The sequence below is a fragment of the Dipodascopsis tothii genome (assembly GCF_038497935.1).
Source record: "Dipodascopsis tothii strain CBS 759.85 unplaced genomic scaffold V1510scaffold_4, whole genome shotgun sequence".
Taxonomy (NCBI): Eukaryota; Fungi; Ascomycota; class Lipomycetes; order Lipomycetales; family Lipomycetaceae; genus Neoaidaea; species Neoaidaea tothii.
The window spans coordinates 38,057-56,915 of NW_027117988.1; the positions used below are offsets into that span (position 1 = coordinate 38,057).

At 69.3% G+C, this 18,859-nt stretch overlaps 7 protein-coding genes across 7 annotated transcripts; 3 read left to right on the top strand and 4 right to left on the bottom strand.

Moving 5' to 3' along the window:
• Positions 1–2,646: 2,646 nt before the first annotated feature.
• V1510DRAFT_270975 (uncharacterized protein) lies at positions 2,647–4,474 on the bottom strand. Its single transcript, XM_066930588.1, has 3 exons — positions 4,123–4,474; positions 3,954–4,090; positions 2,647–3,922 (listed from the first exon to the last, which is right to left on the bottom strand). The coding sequence occupies exons 1-3, from the start codon at positions 4,163–4,165 to the stop codon at positions 2,726–2,728; spliced, it is 1,377 nt and encodes a 458-aa protein (XP_066790842.1). The 5' UTR covers positions 4,166–4,474; the 3' UTR covers positions 2,647–2,725.
• A 693-nt stretch (positions 4,475–5,167) lies between these two features.
• Positions 5,168–7,477, top strand: V1510DRAFT_360371 (uncharacterized protein; the record flags this gene model as incomplete). Its single annotated transcript, XM_066931012.1, has 2 exons — positions 5,168–5,524; positions 5,558–7,477. 2 exons carry the CDS (start codon positions 5,168–5,170, stop codon positions 7,475–7,477), a joined length of 2,277 nt encoding a protein of 758 aa, XP_066790843.1.
• A 512-nt stretch (positions 7,478–7,989) lies between these two features.
• Positions 7,990–8,872, top strand: V1510DRAFT_411217 (putative carboxymethylenebutenolidase). Its single transcript, XM_066932853.1, has 2 exons — positions 7,990–8,236; positions 8,268–8,872. The coding sequence occupies exons 1-2, from the start codon at positions 8,011–8,013 to the stop codon at positions 8,843–8,845; spliced, it is 804 nt and encodes a 267-aa protein (XP_066790844.1). The 5' UTR covers positions 7,990–8,010; the 3' UTR covers positions 8,846–8,872.
• V1510DRAFT_373349 (SHNi-TPR-domain-containing protein) lies at positions 8,838–9,870 on the bottom strand. Its single transcript, XM_066931512.1, has one exon. The coding sequence runs from the start codon at positions 9,799–9,801 to the stop codon at positions 8,857–8,859; it is 945 nt and encodes a 314-aa protein (XP_066790845.1). The 5' UTR covers positions 9,802–9,870; the 3' UTR covers positions 8,838–8,856.
• A 424-nt stretch (positions 9,871–10,294) lies between these two features.
• Positions 10,295–11,824, bottom strand: V1510DRAFT_411219 (uncharacterized protein). Its single transcript, XM_066932854.1, has one exon. The coding sequence runs from the start codon at positions 11,815–11,817 to the stop codon at positions 10,312–10,314; it is 1,506 nt and encodes a 501-aa protein (XP_066790846.1). The 5' UTR covers positions 11,818–11,824; the 3' UTR covers positions 10,295–10,311.
• Positions 11,825–12,108: 284 nt separating this feature from the next.
• On the top strand, positions 12,109–13,287 carry V1510DRAFT_271035 (tryptophan synthase beta subunit-like PLP-dependent enzyme; the record flags this gene model as incomplete). Its single annotated transcript, XM_066930589.1, has 2 exons — positions 12,109–12,337; positions 12,367–13,287. 2 exons carry the CDS (start codon positions 12,112–12,114, stop codon positions 13,257–13,259), a joined length of 1,119 nt encoding a protein of 372 aa, XP_066790847.1. The 3' UTR covers positions 13,260–13,287.
• Positions 13,288–17,663, bottom strand: V1510DRAFT_271036 (CobB/CobQ-like glutamine amidotransferase domain-containing protein). Its single transcript, XM_066930590.1, has one exon. The coding sequence runs from the start codon at positions 17,612–17,614 to the stop codon at positions 13,316–13,318; it is 4,299 nt and encodes a 1,432-aa protein (XP_066790848.1). The 5' UTR covers positions 17,615–17,663; the 3' UTR covers positions 13,288–13,315.
• Positions 17,664–18,859: the final 1,196 nt, after the last annotated feature.

Genomic DNA, 18,859 nt, shown 5'->3' on the forward strand with positions numbered 1-18,859 from the left:
TCCCTAGCCCCACCCAGCCAGCCCTGGGGTCGCGTCTTGGTGCCGCCGACGCTGGGCGAGGCTGTCGGCGCTGGACGGCCCTCCGACGGCCCTCTGACGGCGACCTGGTCGCGGGAGGCTGCCCTCCAGGCAGGGACCCGCTGTTGAGGCGACAGCTTAGGCAGCGCCTGCGCGGCTATATACTGCCCGCAGGGCGACACCGCGCCCAGCAGCGTGGCGGCAGGGCGGCTGCCCTCGACGGAGTACCGCTGGAGCCTGTCGGTGCTCGAGTCTCCGGCGGCGACTCGGTTCAGGGTAGCTGCCCTCCAGGCAGGCTGCGGCCGCGCATTGCCGCCGGCGGAGAGGCCGTAGTCTCGACTACAGCCTTGCGTGGCCGACAGCCGCCGTCGACGGGGCCCCGCCGGTCGCTTTCGAAGCGCACGACCTCCGGCGACAGCTCTAGCGATCGTAGCTGTCCTACGGCCAGCATATAGCCGCACAGCCGCTGCTCAAGCTGCCGCCAAACAGCCAGTCCCTGTCCGGAGGGCAGCTTCCCTCGACGGAGTCGCTGCCGGAGGTTCGTCCAGTGCCGACAGCCTGGCGCAGCGCCGGCAGCCCCCAAGCACAACTCCAGAGCTGGCTGGGTGCGGCCAAACCGAGGCAGCACGAGCAGGCTCCAGCTGACAAAGACCGTTGCTGGGACCTATAAACTCAATTGGGTTTTCGAGGCACACAGGGCGCTTTTCAGGCACGGAACAGCTGCTGGAACGATGGTTGGGCGGGGACGGCCGCGTGTGCGTCAGTTGCCAGCTCTTCTGTGCGGACGCACTGGCCGCGTGCGAACAGCACAAGCGAACAGGCACCGGTGTGAGCTGTTGCGATTTCTGGAATGGCCAGAAATTTGGTTTCCCATTTTTGGAATGACGTATGCGAAGTTTCCAGATCGGCAAAGAGTCCGCCGCGCCGCGCCAGATACGTACCCACTCCGATCGTACACAGGTACCAGGCTTACGCAGGGGCCTACATCTTGTTCGTGACATCCCCAGCCGTTCGCGCTGCTATCCAGAGACGGTCGCGACACCGCCGGGTGGTCACTACCAGCCAAAAACGAGTGTTCTGGGGCTTCTGGCGGCCAAGCGGCGGGAAAATGCGCCCCAGCGCGAGAAATCCCACTGTGCTGTGAGGACGGCCCGCAGAGCCGGCCAATCAAACTAGCGGGCTGGACCGTGCGCGGCCGCGGCCCTCCCACCGCGCCCGGCACGGGCGGTGCGGGCGGGCCGGCGGCCGCGCGGCGGTGCGCTGGCGGCCGGCGGCGGCTGCGGGCGCCGCACGGGCGCGGGGATGCGCCGCACGGGCGCGGCGGGGCGCCGCACCCTGTGCGGCGCGGTCACGTGCTCGTTGTCGCTCCGCCGCACAAAGACGTCACGTGCGCTGCGCCCTACGCGCGACCAGCCCGCCGGGTCTCCAGTCCCCTGGACCCGGCGCTCGGGCGCTCCGCTCAGCCGCGTCAAGGCCGCCGTCGCGGTGGGGGTCTGCGCCCCCGTCCATTCTCCTAAGTACATTCAGTGTCCCCCCCGCAGCAGGCTCACCGCGCCCAGATACGCGTGGATCCTGTTCAGCTGGAGGGTGTCGTTGCGGCTCCGGAACGGCAGCACGTGGATGTGGTTGATGTCGAGCAGGTCGTGGCGCTCGCGGGCCTCGCCGTCGGCCAGGCCGCTCGGCTCAAGCAGCATCCGCGTGATCTCCTCCGGCTTCTTGCTCAGGATGGTGATGTGCCGCGGCGAGAAGCCCCAGAGCATGACGAGCCGCACGAGCTTCTGGAAGATGGCCGTGATGCTCGACGTCGTGGTCTCGTTGAGCGCGATCAGGACCTTGAGGCCCATCCGGATCGCCAGCCGGACGAGCTTGGTCCAGTAGTCGTCCATGCGGCCCGAGACGCGGATGACGACGATCTGGGGCCGCCACAGCGTCAGCCGGAAGACGATCTCCTGCATGTCGCGCTCGGCGCTCTTGGAGCGCAGCGCGACGGCGTCGACCTTGGTGCGCGTCGCCGGGTAGAACCACAGGCGCTCCTCCTCCTGGTCGGACGTGTAGAGATACGTCCGGGGCTTGCGGGCCGGCGAGCGGCCGCGGCGGCGCGGGCGGCCGGCGTCGCTGTCGCCGGCGCGGGCGCAGTCGGTGTCGGTGTCGGAGTCGGCCTTCTCGCGCACGCTGGTGCGGACGTCGGACTTGGCGTCGGCCGCGTACGGCCGGTAGTCGCCCGCGCTGGCCGAGAGGTCGCCGGCGATGGTGCCGCTGCCGGCGAGCTGGATCGTGAAGACGCGGATGCCGTTGTAGGCGGCGTCGCGGTGCGAGCCGGCTGCCGTCAGCTGCAGCCAGCGCGCCCACTCACACTCGGCCGGCTCGGAGGCGAGGTCGTCGACGAGCTCGGGCGTGCGGTCGCCGAAGCTGCGCGGGCCGGTCTTGAGGAAGCCGAGGCAGTGCTGGACTGCGAGCGCGATCTTGTCGGACTTCATGCTCGGATGGTGGTGCCGGCTGCGGCGCGCCCGCGCGTCCAGGGTTATATACGACGCGCACGACAAGTGCGCCATGTTCGCGGCCATGTGGCCGGCACAACGGCCGCGTGGGCGGCGGCGCGTTGTGCGCAAACAACGGGCCCAAGGGCCGGCCGGTGCGGCTTGTTCGCACAACGGCTTGTCCCAACGGCTGTCGGCGGCTGCTGGCGGAAGATTTGCTATGCTACAGTTCACACCCGCGGCCGTTTCCGGCGGGCCTTGGCCTTGGGCTTGCGCTCGGCGGCCGGCGCGGCGGCCGGCCGCGTGGCTGAGCTCGTGCCGGCCTCGTCCTCGATCTTCTCGCTGTCGCTGGCGGCCTCGATGTCGAGCGCGCCCCACAGCTCGTCGGCCTCGGCCTCGGGCCCGGCGCCGTCGCCGGGCTTGCGCTTGGCCGAGCGCTCGGCCTCGGCCTCGGTCTCCTCGAGCGCCACGGCCGCCTCGTCCTCCTGCTTGATGGCCGGCAGCGCGGGGCTGGCGTCGGCGATCTGCACGGCCGAGATCTTGGTGCCCACAAAGACCTTGGCGACCTGCTCCCGCGTCTCGAGGTTGTACACGCGCAGGTACCGGTCCAGGCCGCCGGTCGCCAGCAGCGGCGCGCTGTCGTCGCCGGCCGCCGGCAGGTGCACGTTCAGCGACGTCGTCGAGCCGACGGCGCCCTTGTAGTGGCCGAGCTTGCTGCCCCGGGTGAGCGAGAACCGGGCGGTGGTCGAGTGCGTGTCCGAGTAGACCACGTCGGTGTCGACGCCGGTCGGCGCCAGGCACACCAGCGGGTGGTCGCCCACCTCGACGTTGAGGATCGGCCGCTGGGACCGCTTGGTCTCGTACAGCCGGACGTGGCCGAACCGCGTCGTGACGGCCACGCGCCAGCCGTCCTTGCTGTCGCGGCCGACGTCCAGGAACCGGATGTCCGAGATCCACACGGGCACGCGCAGGTTGAGCTCGTCGTTGCTCACGTTCTTGGCCTTCCACAGCTTGCTCGGGTACAGGAACTTGGTCAGCGTGGGCTCGGCCGCGGTCGCGCCTGCGCCCGCGGCCGCGCTGCCCGCCCACGCCGCCGCCTCGTGCATGCGGCCAATCGACAGCAGCTCGAGCTCGCGCTCCTTGCCGCCGACCGCGATCACGTTCGGCTGCCGCGGGTGCACGCGGAACGCGTTCACGGGCTCGCCCAGCACCGTCGTCTGCTTGTTCTCGTCGCCACCGAGCGCCGTCAGGTCGCGCATCACCAGCCGGCCCGTTGTCGTGCAGCTGCTCAGCCGCCCGTCCACGTGCTCCAGGCCCACGAAGGCGTCGTCCGCCGCGTGCGTCTTGTCCGTCCACTCAACCAGCAGCTCGTGCGGCGCGTGCACGTCGTACAGCTGGATCACGCCGCCCTTGCGCGCGATGCACACCTGCCGTCAGCGCGCCCGCCTGCCCACTTACGCATTCCTTGCCGTCCTCGAGCGTCACCAGGATCATGCGCTGCACGTACGCCGCCCGCCCGGCCGACGCAAACGTCTCGATCTGCGGCTGCGGCGCGTCCGGGATCGACGTGTTTGTGCCCGCCGCAAACGTCACCTCTGCCTGTCAGCGCTGCCGCCTGCCCACGTACCCTTGAGGCTGCCCGAGTCCTCGGCCGTCACAAAGACCTTCATGCTTGTGTCGCACGCGCTCTGCGCCTGCCGTCAATTGCCGTCTGCTTGCCGAATGACTCGATCCACACCGCCGTTTCGGCGCGTGCTGTGCGTTTCGCTCGTCTGCCGCGCTGTTGTCGCGTGGGAGGCTGTCTGGGGTCCGTACGCAAGCGCTCGAACAGTCCTCAGCCTGCGTCTCTTGCCTGTGAGCTGCTGTGCGGTCTGGCGGATGCCGGTGCTGTTGGGAGATCACCGAGGATGAAATTTTTCGCTGTGGCGGTGCGGCAGGGCAGGGTCGGTGGCGTGTGGAGCTGGGACGTCCGCATCGGGTGTGGCGCAGGTGGCGCCTCGCGCGCTGGCAGTGCGCGCCTGTGCTGTAGATAAGCACTGGCGCGCGCCGGGCGGCGGAGCGGCTGAGCCGCACCGAATGCGGCTTATGGCCCACCCACCAGCCTTCGGCGAGTCCTGAGGGCCCTGACAGAGCAGCCGTATGGAGCAGCGAAGCTGCAGCGCGTGGGCTCTGCCCGCACTGCAGGCCTAGCCCGGGCGGAGGTGTTGCAGCTGGAGGCGGATGGGCCGCACACGAGCCACACGAGCCACACGAGCCACACGAGCCACACGAGCCACACGAGCCGCACGAGCCGCACGAGCCGCACACTGTGCGGCTCACGCCTCCGCACCCGGCCGCGACTCCAGGCAGCTCCTCACTGGCTGTCCTCGGAGTCGCACAAAGAGCGCGCGAGCCGCAGTGCGCGCGGCTCTGCATGACGCCGTCCGCCTTCTTTGTGCGACGCTACCACCGGCAGCCACCTCCGGATCGCCACCGGAGGCTCGCCCGGCCAGCGCGAGCCGCACGGCCGCCGCATGTAGCCACACAGCCGCGCGCCGCGCATCGTGCGGCTCAAACACTACGCCTCGAAAATGCGCGATCGCGCACAAGCGCGAAACCGCGCGACGGTTGCGGTGCCATTCCCGCACCCAGGCTTTCTTCGGCCTCGTTCTCTCCACGACCACACCGGCACGATGAGCGCGTGCAACCACATCGCAGACATCCGGGTCCCCCGATCGGGCCAGGTCGTGCACAAGGATGACTGCACGCAGTGCTTCGACAGCCCCGACCTGCCGTACGGGCTGGACGTGTGTCTGACTTGCTTCAACGCCGGGTGCCCGTCGCCAGATCGGAATCACTCGTATCAGCACTATGCGCTGAGCCAGCACGCAGTGGTGGTCAACCTCAAGCGCACGCCCAAGGTGCGCGAGGAGTCGCCGGCCAAGATGGTCAAGCTGGCGATCCAGGCCGAGAGCGAGGAGACAAAGTACGACATCGCCACCCAGGCGCGCTGCCTGGAGTGCGCGGTCGATCTGGCGGGCGACGGACAGGTACGGCGCGCGCGCGCGCGGGGCTGACTCTAGGTGGGCGCGGCCGTGGCCGGCGTGCTGGCAGCCATGTCGTTCTCGAAGCAGTCCGAGGTCAAGGCGTGGGAAGAAGAGCTGCTGCCGTGCGAGCACACGCTCACGATCGGGCAGGAGACCGCGCGCGTCGTGGACGGCCAGCAAACGTGCGCCGACTGCTCGTTCGCCGAGAACCTGTGGCTCTGTCTGCAGTGCGGCAACCTGGGCTGCGGCCGGCAGCAGTTTGGCGGCGTGGGCGGCAACGGCCACGGACTCGCGCACTTCGACGCGACGGGCCACCCGGTGTCGGTCAAGCTCGGCAGCATCACGGCCGAGGGCACGGCCGACGTGTACTGCTACCTGTGCAACGAGGAGCGCGTGGACCCGGACGTGGGCGCGCACCTGGCGCACTGGGGCATCCAGCTGGCCGGCCGACAAAAGACGGAAAAGTCGCTGACGGAGCTCCAGATCGAGCAGAACATGAAGTGGGACTTCAGCATGACGACCGACTCGGGCGAGGAGCTGCTGCCGCTCTTTGGCCCGGGCTTCACCGGGCTCAAGAACCTGGGCAACTCGTGCTACCTGGCGTCGGCCCTGCAGTGCCTGTTTGCGCTGCCGGCGTTCCGCGAGCGCTACTACGAGACCGGCGAGGCGCCGCTGACGCTGGAGCCGGCGACGGACTTTGAGACCCAGATGCGCAAGGTCGCGGACGGCCTGCTGTCGGGCCGGTACTCGCACCCGGTCGGCACCGGCGAGGGCCAGGCCGGCATCGCGCCAAGCATGTTCAAGGCGCTCGTCGGCAAGGACCACCCCGAGTTCTCGACCATGCGCCAGCAGGACGCGTTCGAGTTCATGATGCACCTGACCAAGCTGATCGGGCGCGCGTCCAAGGCGTCGCGCACGCCCGACCCGACCCGCGCCTTCGGCTTCGAGACCGAGCAGCGGCTTCAGTGCCTCGGCTGCCGGCGCGTGCGCTACAAGACCGAGGCCCAGGACAGCCTGTCGGTGCCGGTGCCGGTCCAGCGCGTGGGCAAGACCGCCGACGGCAAGGACCTGTTTGCCGAGGTCAGCCTGCGCGACTGTCTGGACGCGTTCACGGCGCCGGACGACGTCGCGTACACGTGCGGCTGCGGCAGCAAGGCCGGCGCCACCCAGCAGACCAAGTTCAAGACGTTCCCGGACGTGCTCGTCGTCAACACCCGCCGGTTCGAGCTCGTCAACTGGGTCCCGACCAAGCTCGACGTGCCCATCGCGGTCTCGGACGAGCCGTTTGCGCTCGACGCCTACTACTCGGCCGGCATCCAGCCGGACGAGGAGGCCATGCCCGAGGACGCGCCCGACGCGGCCCCGGCCTTTGCCGCCAACGAGACCGCCATGGAGATGCTGCAGGCTATGGGCTTCCCGGCCGTGCGCTGCGAGAAGGCGCTCTACCACACGGGCAACGCCGACCCCGACGCGGCCATGAACTGGCTGTTTGCGCATATGGACGACGCCGACATTGACGAGCCACTCGTGCCGGCGCCGCCGGCCGCGGCTGCCGACGACGCCCAGGTTCAGATGATCGTCGAGATGGGCTTCACGCCGGCGCAGGGCGCCAAGGCCCTGCGCGAGTGCGCGGGCGACGTCGAGCGTGCCGTCGAGTGGCTGTTCTCGCACCCGGACGACGCCGGCGACGACGCGCCGGCCGCCGACGCCGACGCCGCCGGCCGGGCCGGCCCCGCGCAGTTCCAGCTCAAGAGCATTGTCTGCCACAAGGGCGCCAGCGTCCACGCCGGCCACTACGTGGCGTTTGTCCGCAAGGCGCTGGCCGAGGCCACTGGCCCGGGCGCGTCCGGCGCCGACGAGGCCTGGACGCTGTTCAACGACGAGAAGGTCGTCAGCGGCGGCGAGGCCGGCGAGATGAAGCGGTTTGCATATGTATATTTCTTCGAGCGCGTCTAGCGCGTGGAATAGAGCATGCCTGTGGGCACACAGACCACACCAAGAAGCCACGGGCCCGGCGGCGAGTGCGCCGAGGGTCGGCCTGCGGGATATAGCCGCCGAGCCGCACCATGTGCGGCTTATAGCCGCGGAGCGATTCGGCGGGTTACACCAGACACGCACGCGCCGCACGAAGTGCGGCTCGGCCTGCAGGATGCAGCCCGTCGTAGCCGATCAGTGGCTGTGTAGAGGCTCGGGGGGCGTCCCGGCCGGCGTCCTCCCGGTAGAGCCGCACGACGTGCGGCGCACGTCAATAGTCCAGCCTGCCGCGGGCAGCACCCTCGACGGGGTCGCCGCGGGACTCCGCACAGCCACTGGACGCCTCCGGCGGCGGCGCGACGAGGTCCGCTGTCGCCGGCACCTCCGCAGGTCACACCACACGCGCGCCGCACCGCGTGCGGCGCGGCACTAGCTCCGGGTGAGCCGCGTGCGGTGCGGCGCACCCCTCCACATCTAGCCCGGCCGCCGTCCCCAACGACCCCAATTGACCAACAATGCTCATCAAGGAATCATACGTGGACGTGCCGACGTCGTTCGGCACAAACATCCGGCTGTTTGTGTTCCACCCGACGGTCCCCGGGTACCCGAATGCCAAGTTTCCGGGCGTGATTGCGTGGTCGGAGATCTACCAGGTGACCGGCCCTGTGTCGCGGATCGCCAAGCAGATTGCCGGCCAGGGCTACATCGTGGTGGCGCCGTCGGTGTACCACAACTTCGAGGGTAAGCGTCCGGTGGAGTGTGCTGACGGCAGGCCCTGAGCCGCTGGCGTACGACGTCGAGGGCACCGACCGCGGCAACGAGTACAAGGTCAAGAAGCCGGTCAAGTCGTACGACGAGGACAACAAGATCGCGACGGACTACCTGACGTCGCTGCCGACGTGCACGGGCCGCATTGGCGCGACGGGCATGTGCCTGGGCGGGCACCTGGCGTTCCGGGCGGCGCTGGACCCGCGCGTCAAGGCGGCCGTGTGCTTCTTTGGCACGGACATCCACACCGGCACGCTCGGCGACGGCGACGACTCGCTGGCGCGCGCCGGCGACATCAAGGGCGAGCTGCTGATGATCTTCGGCACGCACGACACGCACGTGCCGCCGGCGGGCCGGGACCTGATCCGGCAGACGCTGCGGGACGCGGGCGTGCGGCTCAACTTCTGGGAGGTCTGGGGCGCGCAGCACGCGTTTGTCCGCGACGAGAACTCCAAGGGCCGGTACGACCCCGCGGTGACCAAGGTCACGATGGACGCGCTCTTCGAGCTCTTTGGCCGGGCGCTGAAGCTCGACCTGGGCGAGCCCGAGGGCCCTGCCGGCGAGCCCGAGCACGTGTGCTAGTAGCAATACATTTACGCCTGTTTCTTGGCCGCGGCGCCCGCGTCCCGGCTCTCGGGCTTGCGCTTGCGCACGAGCCCGCTGAGGTCGTTGGCGCCGGCGATGGCCGCGGCGACCTGGCGCGTGAGCTCGTCCGGCTCGGCCGCGGGCGCCGCGTCGGGCGCGCGCAGGTCCGCCAGCCGCGTTTCGAGGTCCTTGAGGATCTCGGCGCCGTCCGCGTCCGCGCCGTCTGCGTCCAGCCGCGCGCGCACGCCGGCGATCGCGGCCTCCATCTCGGCCGCGGCCTTGGCCTTGCGGTCGTCGTCCGCGACGACGAACTCGAGCGCCAGCGACAGCTTGTAGTGTGCTTCGGTCACCAGCGCCGACGACTCGGCGTGCAGGCCCTGCTTGATCTCGAGCGCGCGCCGCAGGTCCTGCGCGGCCTGCTCGAAGTTCTCGCTCTCGAGCGAGACCTCGCCGAGGATGTCGTAGACCTCGGCCAGCTGCGCGTTGGTCGCAGCCGCGGCGTCGCCGGTCTCGTCCGTCACGCGCTTCTCGAACAGCGTCCGCGCCAGATCGAGCACCTCCCACGCCGTCTCGAAGTCGTTGTCCTCCTCGCCGCCGGCCTCGTCGTCGCTCTCGCTGCCGCTGTCCTCAGCGTCGCCCGAGAACTGGAACCGCGCGTCCGCGCTGGTGCTGCTCTCCGCGGCCGCCTTGGTCTTTTTGGCCAGGTTCTCCAGCGCGGCCTCGTCCTCGCGCTGCGGCGCGCCGCCGAGCACCTCCGACTGCTGCACGGCCACCTGGAAGAGCGCGCGTCCGTAGAGGAAGAGCAGGTCGGGATCGTCCTTGGAGTTGATCGCCACGTACTGCTCGCAGGCCAGCGCGTACTGCTCTGCCGCGTCCCCGTAGTTCTTGAGCCCGTACGCCTTGCCGCCGGCGGCGACGTGCTTGTCCACCTGGGCCTGCGATGCGTCTGCCATTGTCGCGATGGTGGGATGGAGCAGCGCTCGCGTAACTACACAACTTCCGCCGCACGCTGTGCGGCGTAATCCCCATACCGTCAGCCACAGTTGTGCGGCTGGTCAGCCGCACTGCCGGCTATATGCTGGACGTGGCTGTGCGCCGTACGGCGTGCCGGTCTGCGGCGCAGCGTTGCACCAGACACGCGGGCGCCGCAGAGTGTGCGGCTCACGCACGGCGCCGGGAACGCCCGAGCGAGCCGCAGAATGTGCGGCTCACGCACGGCGCCGGGAACGCCCGAGCGAGCCGCAGCGCGTGCGGCTCTCGGCGGAGTCGCCGTAGCATGTTTGTGCGGCTCTATGCCGCACTCTGCGCGGCTCGAGCCCATCCGCACGCCTCAGGCGGCCACCGCCGAGAAGCTCCTTCGCGGGCACAAGGGCGTTCACGACGTGTCTAGTGTCCAGTCGCCGCGACGCAGGCTACGCGGTGAGCCGCACCGCGTGCGGCTCGAGGTTCATGCAGCGCCTCTATTATATCGCAAAGTGCTCGGCATGCAGCCGGCAGCGGTGCCGGCGAGCCTGGGCGGCAGCGTCGTCCACCAGGCGCGTGCCGCCGCACACCACAACCCACGGGTCGGCGTGCCGGTCCGTCGCCGCCCAGAGCGCGACGCGGTCGCGCAGGACGAGCCGCTCGTGGCGGATGTCCAGCGAGCGCAGCCAGCGTGCGGCGTCTTTGGCGCGGTCGGCCGCGGCCAGCGGATCGACCAGGTCGTCGAGCTCGATGTCGTCCGACGGCACCGGCTGGGCCGCGGCGACCACGGCGTCGTCGGCGCCCGGGGCCACGTAGATCTCCAGCACGCCGGTCGGGACCGAGAGCAGCTCCAGCGCGTGGATCTCGGACACGGAGCGCACGGCCCACAGCACGAGGACGTCCGCGCCGCGCGAGTGCAGCTCGCGCGCGACCGGAGCGACGAAGGAGATGCCCACGCCGCCGGCAACAAGCAGCACGCGGCGGGCCGCGTTGAAGAAGGCCGGGTGCAGCGACGGGTACGGCCCCGAGACCAGGTAGGGCCGGCCCGAGAAGAGCGGGAAGCGGCGGGTGGGCCGCACGAGCAGCCGCAGGGACTTCTTGTCGGCCGGCGCGCTGCAGACCGTGTAGGGGTGGCTCGGCGAGATCCACGCCAGCGGGTTGTCCTTCGGGGACTCGGCCAGCCGGATGTGCGAGCCCGGGCCGTACGACACCGGCAGGACGTGGCGCGGGATCTCGACGACGAGCAGGTCGCGCGTGACGGCGGTCACGCGCAGGTCGTCGACGCGTGCGCCGGCGTACAGCCGGAACAGCAGCTGGCCCCAGAGCAGGCCGAGCATGAGCGTGATGAGCAGCCAGATGCGCGGCCGCGCGTGCAGGGCCACCGCGCACACGCACGCCCAGGCCAGCACGTAGTGCGCGCGGTAGAAGAGCGTGTAGTTGGCCCGGCGGAACCGCTCGAGCGAGAACAGGGCCATGGCCGCGAAGCCGAGCAGCGCCAGCACCCCCAGAGCATTGTAGGGCGCCAGCGCGTGCGCCAGCCGGTGCTTGGCGCCGAAGTAGACCAGGTACAGGACCGCGTGCGCCGTGCCGAAGAGCCCGACCAGCCGGCCGAGCCACGAGTGCACGCCGACGAGCTCGAGGTAGAGCGCGTGCGGGACCGGGCTCGGCTTGAGCGACAGAAACAGCACCGACGGCACCATCGACGCTGTGATGCGCCCGGCGCGCTTGGCCAGCGCGAGCACGTCGCCGTGGGTCTGGGCCACGCTCAGAACGGCCTGGACCAGCGCCCAGGCCACCACCGCCGCGGCGAGCGGCGGCGTCCGGTGCAGGGCCAGGCGCACGGCCCAGTGCTGGCTGCGCACGCGCTGCGCCAGCGTGAGTCGCGCCGCCAGCACGGCCGTCACCACGACGGGCGCCGCCAGCGCCAGCATCTGGTACTGCTCGTTGAGCCGGCGGCGCTCGGCCTTGGCCTCGGGGGTCGTGCTGTCGGGGATCGTGAACCACATGCGGGCTCGACGGTGCGCGCCAGTTCGATGTGGCCCGGGCGACACGTGCGTGGTCACGTGCCGCGTGCCGCCGCACGGCGTGCGGCGCGGCGGCGCCGCGCGCCGTGCGGCGCCGAGGCCGCACGTGACGTTGCGCGATGTTAAATTTTCGCGGCCCACGCCGGCGAGCAGCACAGTCAAGGTACGTCGTCCGCCAGAGGTGCCTGAGACGGGCGGCCGCCGCGGCCGCAGGCCCGCCGCGCGTGCGCCCGCCCGTCGCAGCCCCCGCCGGTCGGCACGCGCGCTAACGGCAGAATGTTCAAGTCCAGGTCGCTCGCCGTTGTCGGCGCCCAGCTCGGGTCGCTCGCCCGCTCCGCCCGCGCGCTCTCCACGGCGCCCGGGTTCGTGCCGCTCACGGCCGACGGCTTCGTCGGCGCCGTGGGCAACACGCCGCTGATCAAGCTCAAGTCGCTCTCGGCCGAGACCGGCGCCAACGTCTACGGCAAGGCCGAGTTCATGAACCCCGGCGGGTCGGTCAAGGGTACGAGGCCGACGGCATTGCTGACGCAGACCGCGCGGCGCTCTTCGTGATCGAGGACGCCGAGCGCCGGGGCCTGATCGGCCCCGGCGCCACGATTGTCGAGGGCACGGCCGGCAACACCGGCATCGGGCTCGCGCACATCTGCCGGGCCAAGGGCTACAAGTGCGTGATCTACATGCCCAACACGCAGTCGCAGGGCAAGATCGACCTGCTGCGGCTGCTCGGCGCCGAGGTGTACCCCGTGCCGGCCGTGGCCTTCGACAACCCGGACAACTACAACCACCAGGCCAAGCGCCACGCCGAGCGGCTCGAGAACGCCGTGTGGACGAACCAGTTCGACAACACGGCGAACCGGCAGGCGCACATCGAGACGACGGGGCCGGAGATCTGGGCGCAGACGGGCGGCAAGATCGACGGGTTCACGTGCTCGACGGGTACGGGCGGCTCGTTCGCGGGTACGACCCGGTACCTCAAGACCGTGTCCGACGGCCGGGTAAAGGCCTTCCTGGCCGACCCGCCCGGGTCCGTGCTCTACTCGTACATCAAGTCCGGCGGCACGCTCGTCGACCGCTCCGGCTCGTCCATCACCGAGGGCATCGGCCAGGGCCGCGTGACGGACAACCTGGCCGCCGACATCGACCTCGTGGACGACGCGCTGCACATCGCGGACGACAAGACGATCCGCATGGTCTACCGGCTGCTCGACCAGGACGGGCTCTACCTGGGCGCGTCGTCGTGCCTGAACGTCGTGGCCGCGTACGAGATGGCGCAGCGGCTCGGTCCCGGCAGCACGGTCGTCACGCTGCTGTGCGACGGCGCGTACCGCTACGCCGACCGGCTGTTCTCGCGGTCGTGGCTCGAGTCCAAGGGCCTGCTGGCCGCGATCCCGGCCGAGCACACCAAGTACATCGTCTTGCCGTAGAATTGTGTATTAGCACCACCGCGTGGCCGTCAAAATGTACGAATCGAAAACTTTTCTCAGGCGCCGACCCACTGGCGCGCCGAGCGGAACAGGCGCAGCCACGGGCCGACCTCGCCCCAGGCGGCCGCCTCCTCGGGCGGGTACCACGAGTTGGACTCCTTCATGACGACGCGCTCGGGGTGGGGCATCATGGCGAGCACGCGGCCGTTGGGCGAGCGCACGCCGGTGATGCCGCCGGGCGAGCCGTTCGGGTTGAACGGGTACTTCTCGGTGATCTTGCCGTAGTTGTCGACGAAGCGGACCGACACGAGCCCGTCGGCCATGAGCTTCTTGGCCTGGTCGACCGACTCGAAGGCGACGCGGCCCTCGCCGTGCGCGACCGCGACCGGGAACTTGGACCCGCGCATGCCGTGCAGGAACACGGACGGCTCCTTGGCGTCCTCGACGATCTCGACCATGGCCACGCGGCCCTCGAACTGCTCGGACGCGTTGCGCTCGAACGACGGCCAGTTCTCGGCGCCGGGGATGAGCGCCTTGAGGTGCGACAGGAACTGGCAGCCGTTGCACGCGCCGAACGTGAACGTGTCTGGCCGGTTGAAGAACTGGACAAACTCGTCGCGCGCGCGGTCGTGGCAGAGCACCGACTTGGCCCAGCCGTTGCCGGCGCCGAGCACGTCGCCGTACGAGAAGCCGCCGCAGGCCGCCAGGCCGACAAAGTCCGCCAGCCCGACGTTGCCCGCGAGCAGGTCGCTCATGTGCACGTCCACCGCGGTGAAGCCCGCGGTCTGGAACGAGTACGCCATCTCGGCGTAGCCGTTCACGCCCTGCTCGCGCAGGATCGCCACCCGCGGCCGGCTCGACGGCACCATCGGCAGCGCCTCCTTGACGTCGAACGTCAGCCGGTAGAACAGGCCGGGGTCGAAGTTGTCCTGCACGTTTGCGTACTCCTGGTCGGCCGACTTGGGGTTGTCGCGCAGCCGCTGCATCTTGTACGACGTCAGCGCCCACGCCTGCTGCAGCGCCGCCCGCGACGACTCGTACACGCCCGCGCCGCCGTACGCGACCGTCACCCGCTGGTCCTTGGTCGGCCGCACCGCCGCGACGACCGAGATGTGCGACGCGCTGATGCTGTTGGCCTCGAAGATCGTCACAAACCGCTGCACGTCCTGCTCGCGCACCTGGAACACGGCGCCGAGCTCCTCGTTGAACAGCGTCGAGATCACGTCGTTGTGCGTCTCGGCCAGCTCGATCGCCAGGCCGACCCGGCCGGCGAACGCCATCTCGACGAGCGTCGTGATCAGGCCGCCGTCCGACCGGTCGTGGTACGCCAGCACCAGGTCCGGGATCTGGTGCAGCATCGACACCGTCGTCACAAAGTTCTTGAGCATGCCCACGTCCTCCACGTCCGGCGCGCTGTTGCCGACCCGGCCAAACACCTGTGCCACCGCCGAGCCGCCCATGCGCGCCTTGCCGCCGGCCAGGTCCACCAGCACCAGCTTGGTCTCACCAATGCCGGCCTCCTCGACCCGCCGCAGCTGCGGCGTCCACGTGTTGTGGACGTTGTTCACCGGAGAGAACGCCGTGACCACCAGCGACAGCGGCGCAGTCACCTCCTTCTGCTCCTTCACGCGTCCGCCAATGTCTTCCTCCCACTTCATCTTCATCGACATCGAGTCCTTGCCGACGGGGATGCTCAGCCCGAGCGCCGGGCACAGCTCCATACCGACCGCCTGCACGGCCTCGTACAGCGCAGCGCCCTCGCCGTCGTGGCTCGGCGCCGACATCCAGTTCGCCGACAGCTTCACCCGGTCCAGCGAGATGATGTCGGCCGCAACCAGGTTCATCAGCGACTCAGCCACGGCCATCTGGGCCGACGCCTTGGCCGAGATCAGCGCGATCGGCGGCCGCTCGCCCATCGCCATGGCCTCGCCGGTGACGACGCTCTCGCCGGGCGACGTGAACGTCACGCCCACGTCGGCCACGGGCACCTGCCACGGGCCCACCATCTGGTCACGAGCAACCAGGCCAGTGATCGTCCGGTCGCCGATCGTCACCAGGAACGACTTGGATCCGACCGAGGGCAGATGCATCACGCGCTCGATAGCGGTCGCGACCGCCACCGACGACTTGGGCGAGTGGATTGCGCCGTTGGGCGCCGGCACGGCCGCGGCCGTGGCCGCGGACGCCTCGGGCGTCTCGGTGAGCGACGCGGTCGAGCTTGCGGTCGACGCCGCCGGGGCAGCCGCCGCCGCCGGGGCAGCCGCCGCCGAGATGTCCAGGTACGACGCCAACGTGGTGTCGAACGCCGGCAGCTTGAGGTGCCGCGACGTAGCCACGCGCGACATCTTTGGCGGCTTGCCGAACAGCGTCTCCATGTCGAGGTCGATCGGGACCGTGTCGAACAGCTTGTCGGTCAGGATCAGCCGACGCTCGCTGGTAGCGTGGCCGATGACCGCGAACGGCGCGCGCTCGCGCGTCGCCAGCGCCGTGAACCGCTCCAGGTCCGCAGGCGCGATCGCCAACACGTAGCGCTCCTGCGCCTCGCAACACCAGATCTCCATCGGCGACATGCCGGGCTCGGTGCACGGGATGTCGCGCAGCTCAAACTTGGCGCCCAGCCCGTGGTCGTTGACCAGCTCGGGCATGGCGTTCGACAGACCGCCGGCGCCGACGTCGTGGATCGACTGGATCGGGTTTCTGTCGCCGAGCGCCGTGCACGCGTCGATGACGAGTTGCACACGACGCTGCATCTCGGGGTTGCCGCGCTGGACAGACGCAAAGTCAAGCTCGACTGAGCCGTCGCCGGACGCAACACTAGACGCTGCGCCGCCGCCGAGACCGATCAGCATGGCCGGGCCGCCCATGACGATCAAACACGCGCCGGGCGTGATGGCGCGGTCCTTGAGCGCCATCTGAGGGCGCACGCTGCCGAGACCACCGGCAAGCATGATCGGCTTGTGGTAGCCGCGGATCTCCGACTTGGCCGACGTGATCGGCAGCTGCGTGGTCAGCGTGCGGAAGTAGCCCGCGATCGCCGGCCGGCCAAACTCGTTGTTGAACGACGCGCCGCCGATGGGCGCCTCGAGCATGATGTCGAGCGCCGACGCGATGTGCGACGGCAGACCGACGTCCAGCTCCCACGGCTGGCGGCACTCGGGGATGAGCAGGTCCGAGACGTTGAAGCCGGTGAGACCGGCCTTGGGCTTCGAGCCGCGGCCGACGGCACCCTCGTCACGGATCTCGCCGCCCGAGCCGGTCGCAGCGCCGGGGAACGGCGAGACCGCGGTCGGGTGGTTGTGCGTCTCGACCTTGCCAAGGAAGTGGACGGTTTCCTTGGTCAGCGTCCACTCGCCGGTCTCGGCGTCGGGCGCGTAGAACGTGGCCTCCGGGCCCTCAAACACGGCCGCGTTGTCCGAGTAAGCCGAGATGGTGTGGGCCGGGCTGCGTTCATGCGTATTCCGGATCATCTTGAACAGAGACATCGGCTTCTGTTCGCCGTCGATTTTCCAGTCGGCGTTGAAGATCTTGTGCCGACAGTGCTCCGAGTTGACCTGGGCAAACATGAACAGCTCGACGTCGGTCGGGTTGCGGCTCGAGTTGTGGAACGCGTCGACCAGGTACGCGATCTCGTCCGCGGCCAGGGCCAGGCCGAACTTCTTGTTGGCCTCCTCTAACCGGTCCTTGGCCGACTTCTTGAGCTGGACCTCGATCAGCGGCTTGGGCGTGTGCTTCTCAAACAGGTCGTTGTACGTCGGCGGGTGGTCCGGGATGTCCTGGGTCATGCGGTCGTAGAAGCATTCGAGCGAGACACCCGACTTGAGGTGATGCATCAGCGGGAAGCCCTTACGGACCGTGACCAAGATGGCCACGCCGCGCTCGATGCGCTCGATCTCGTCGCCCAGGTTGCACACCTGCGCGATGTTGGTGGCCTTGGACGACCACGGCGACGTCGTGCCGACGCGCGGCACCACGCGGATCAGGTAGTTGTCCGGCTCGGCCGGGTCCGAGTTGGTCTCGATCGCCGTCAGCAGCATGGCGTAGCCCGGATCCGACGGATCCGGCATCTGCTCGTAGTCCAGCACCTTGTCGAGCAGGTCGCGCTTCGACTTGAACGGCAGCGGCGTCGCGGCCTCGGTCGCCAGCGGGCCGTTCAGGGCCTTGAGCGTCGAGCCACCGTTGCGCAGGGCGACATAGTGCACATACAACGCACGGATGGACGTCACCGCCGACGAGTTCACCGTTGTGTTTATGCTCGAGATCAACGCCGCCGTTCGGAACTGCGAGTACGCGATCGGTCCCGGGAGAACCAGCATCCCTTCTTCAGAAGTGGATTGGCTGTCATTTTCGAGCGACATCGGGATTGTTTTTGAAAGCACCGAAGCTGCGCGAGTCAATTAGCACGATCCCTGCATGACGTGTCTTGGCCGGGCATGGCCGCGCGCGGCCGAGGGGCCGTGCAGCCCGGGAGCGCCTGACGGGCCGCCGCCAGCGCTCGCCGTGGCCGCCGAGCGGCCACCACGTCCGCCGGCGACTGGTCGTCTGCGCACCGGGGCGCGTCGGCGCGCGGCCGCGGCAGACCAATTCGCTGCCGCCGCTGCTCCACCGCCACCGCCGCCCGGGCCCTTCTGCCGTGCGTGGGACGCCAGTACGCGGGCTGACCCCTGGAGGATCGTCCCGCGTCACTGTTCCCGCCAGCGGCCCGCCGAAAAAAATTTCCACCGGTCGGCTGGCGACCGGTGACATATGCGTACCTTCAAAACCGGTGGAGCGGGATGTCACGAACACTTAGAAGAAGAAGAAGACGATGCTCCTGCCACTCCTGATGAACTTGAGGTTGGCTGGGGTTGGAGGGGGGAGGGACGACAGAACCGGGTGAGTGGATGAGAAGGGAAGAGAGAAAAAAGCAACAGCGTATGTGTGGAGGCCAACGCCGGCTTTAGCTTTTTTTTTTTTTCTTACTTTTAATTCGTGAGTAATCGTGTTCTGCTCACGACAACCAACGCACGCCGCGTACGGCCGGCAGACGCACGACGAACGCGCGGCTGAGTCGAGCTGACAGTCGAGTGGCTGCAAAGCCACGCGTGTGGGTGCGGCAAAAATATGCCGGCGTTGGCCGAGATCGACCGGACGGGTGTGCGCGAGGACGCGGTAGCGGTCCCAGATGCAGTGTGCCCAACGGCGACGCTTGTAGACAGCCGCGGCTAAGGACGCGGTCCACACCGGTGGCGGGTGTGCTGCAGCCCTGGTGGCAGGCAAAGACACGCGGCGGCGGCGGCCGGACCGGTCGGCTGCGTCAGCCGGCAAGCCGGAGGGCGGCGGTGGGCAAGCAGCGGTGGTCGCCGTAGCGCCGTTTGGCGCTGGCTGGCAGGTTTGACAGCGTGTGGCACCGTGTGTGGCACCGTGTGGCAAGGACTGGGACCAGTTGGCCGCGGCTGGTGCCTGAGGTTCCCGCTTGACACCGGAGAAGAGCTTTACGCACGAGCTGTGCTCTGGGATGGAAACAAACGGCGGCGGGAACAATGGCCGCGCGGCGGTTATTTATTGTTTGGTAGCCAGCCGCGAGGGCGGCTGGAGTGGCTACGGGCGACAGGCAGCGTAGC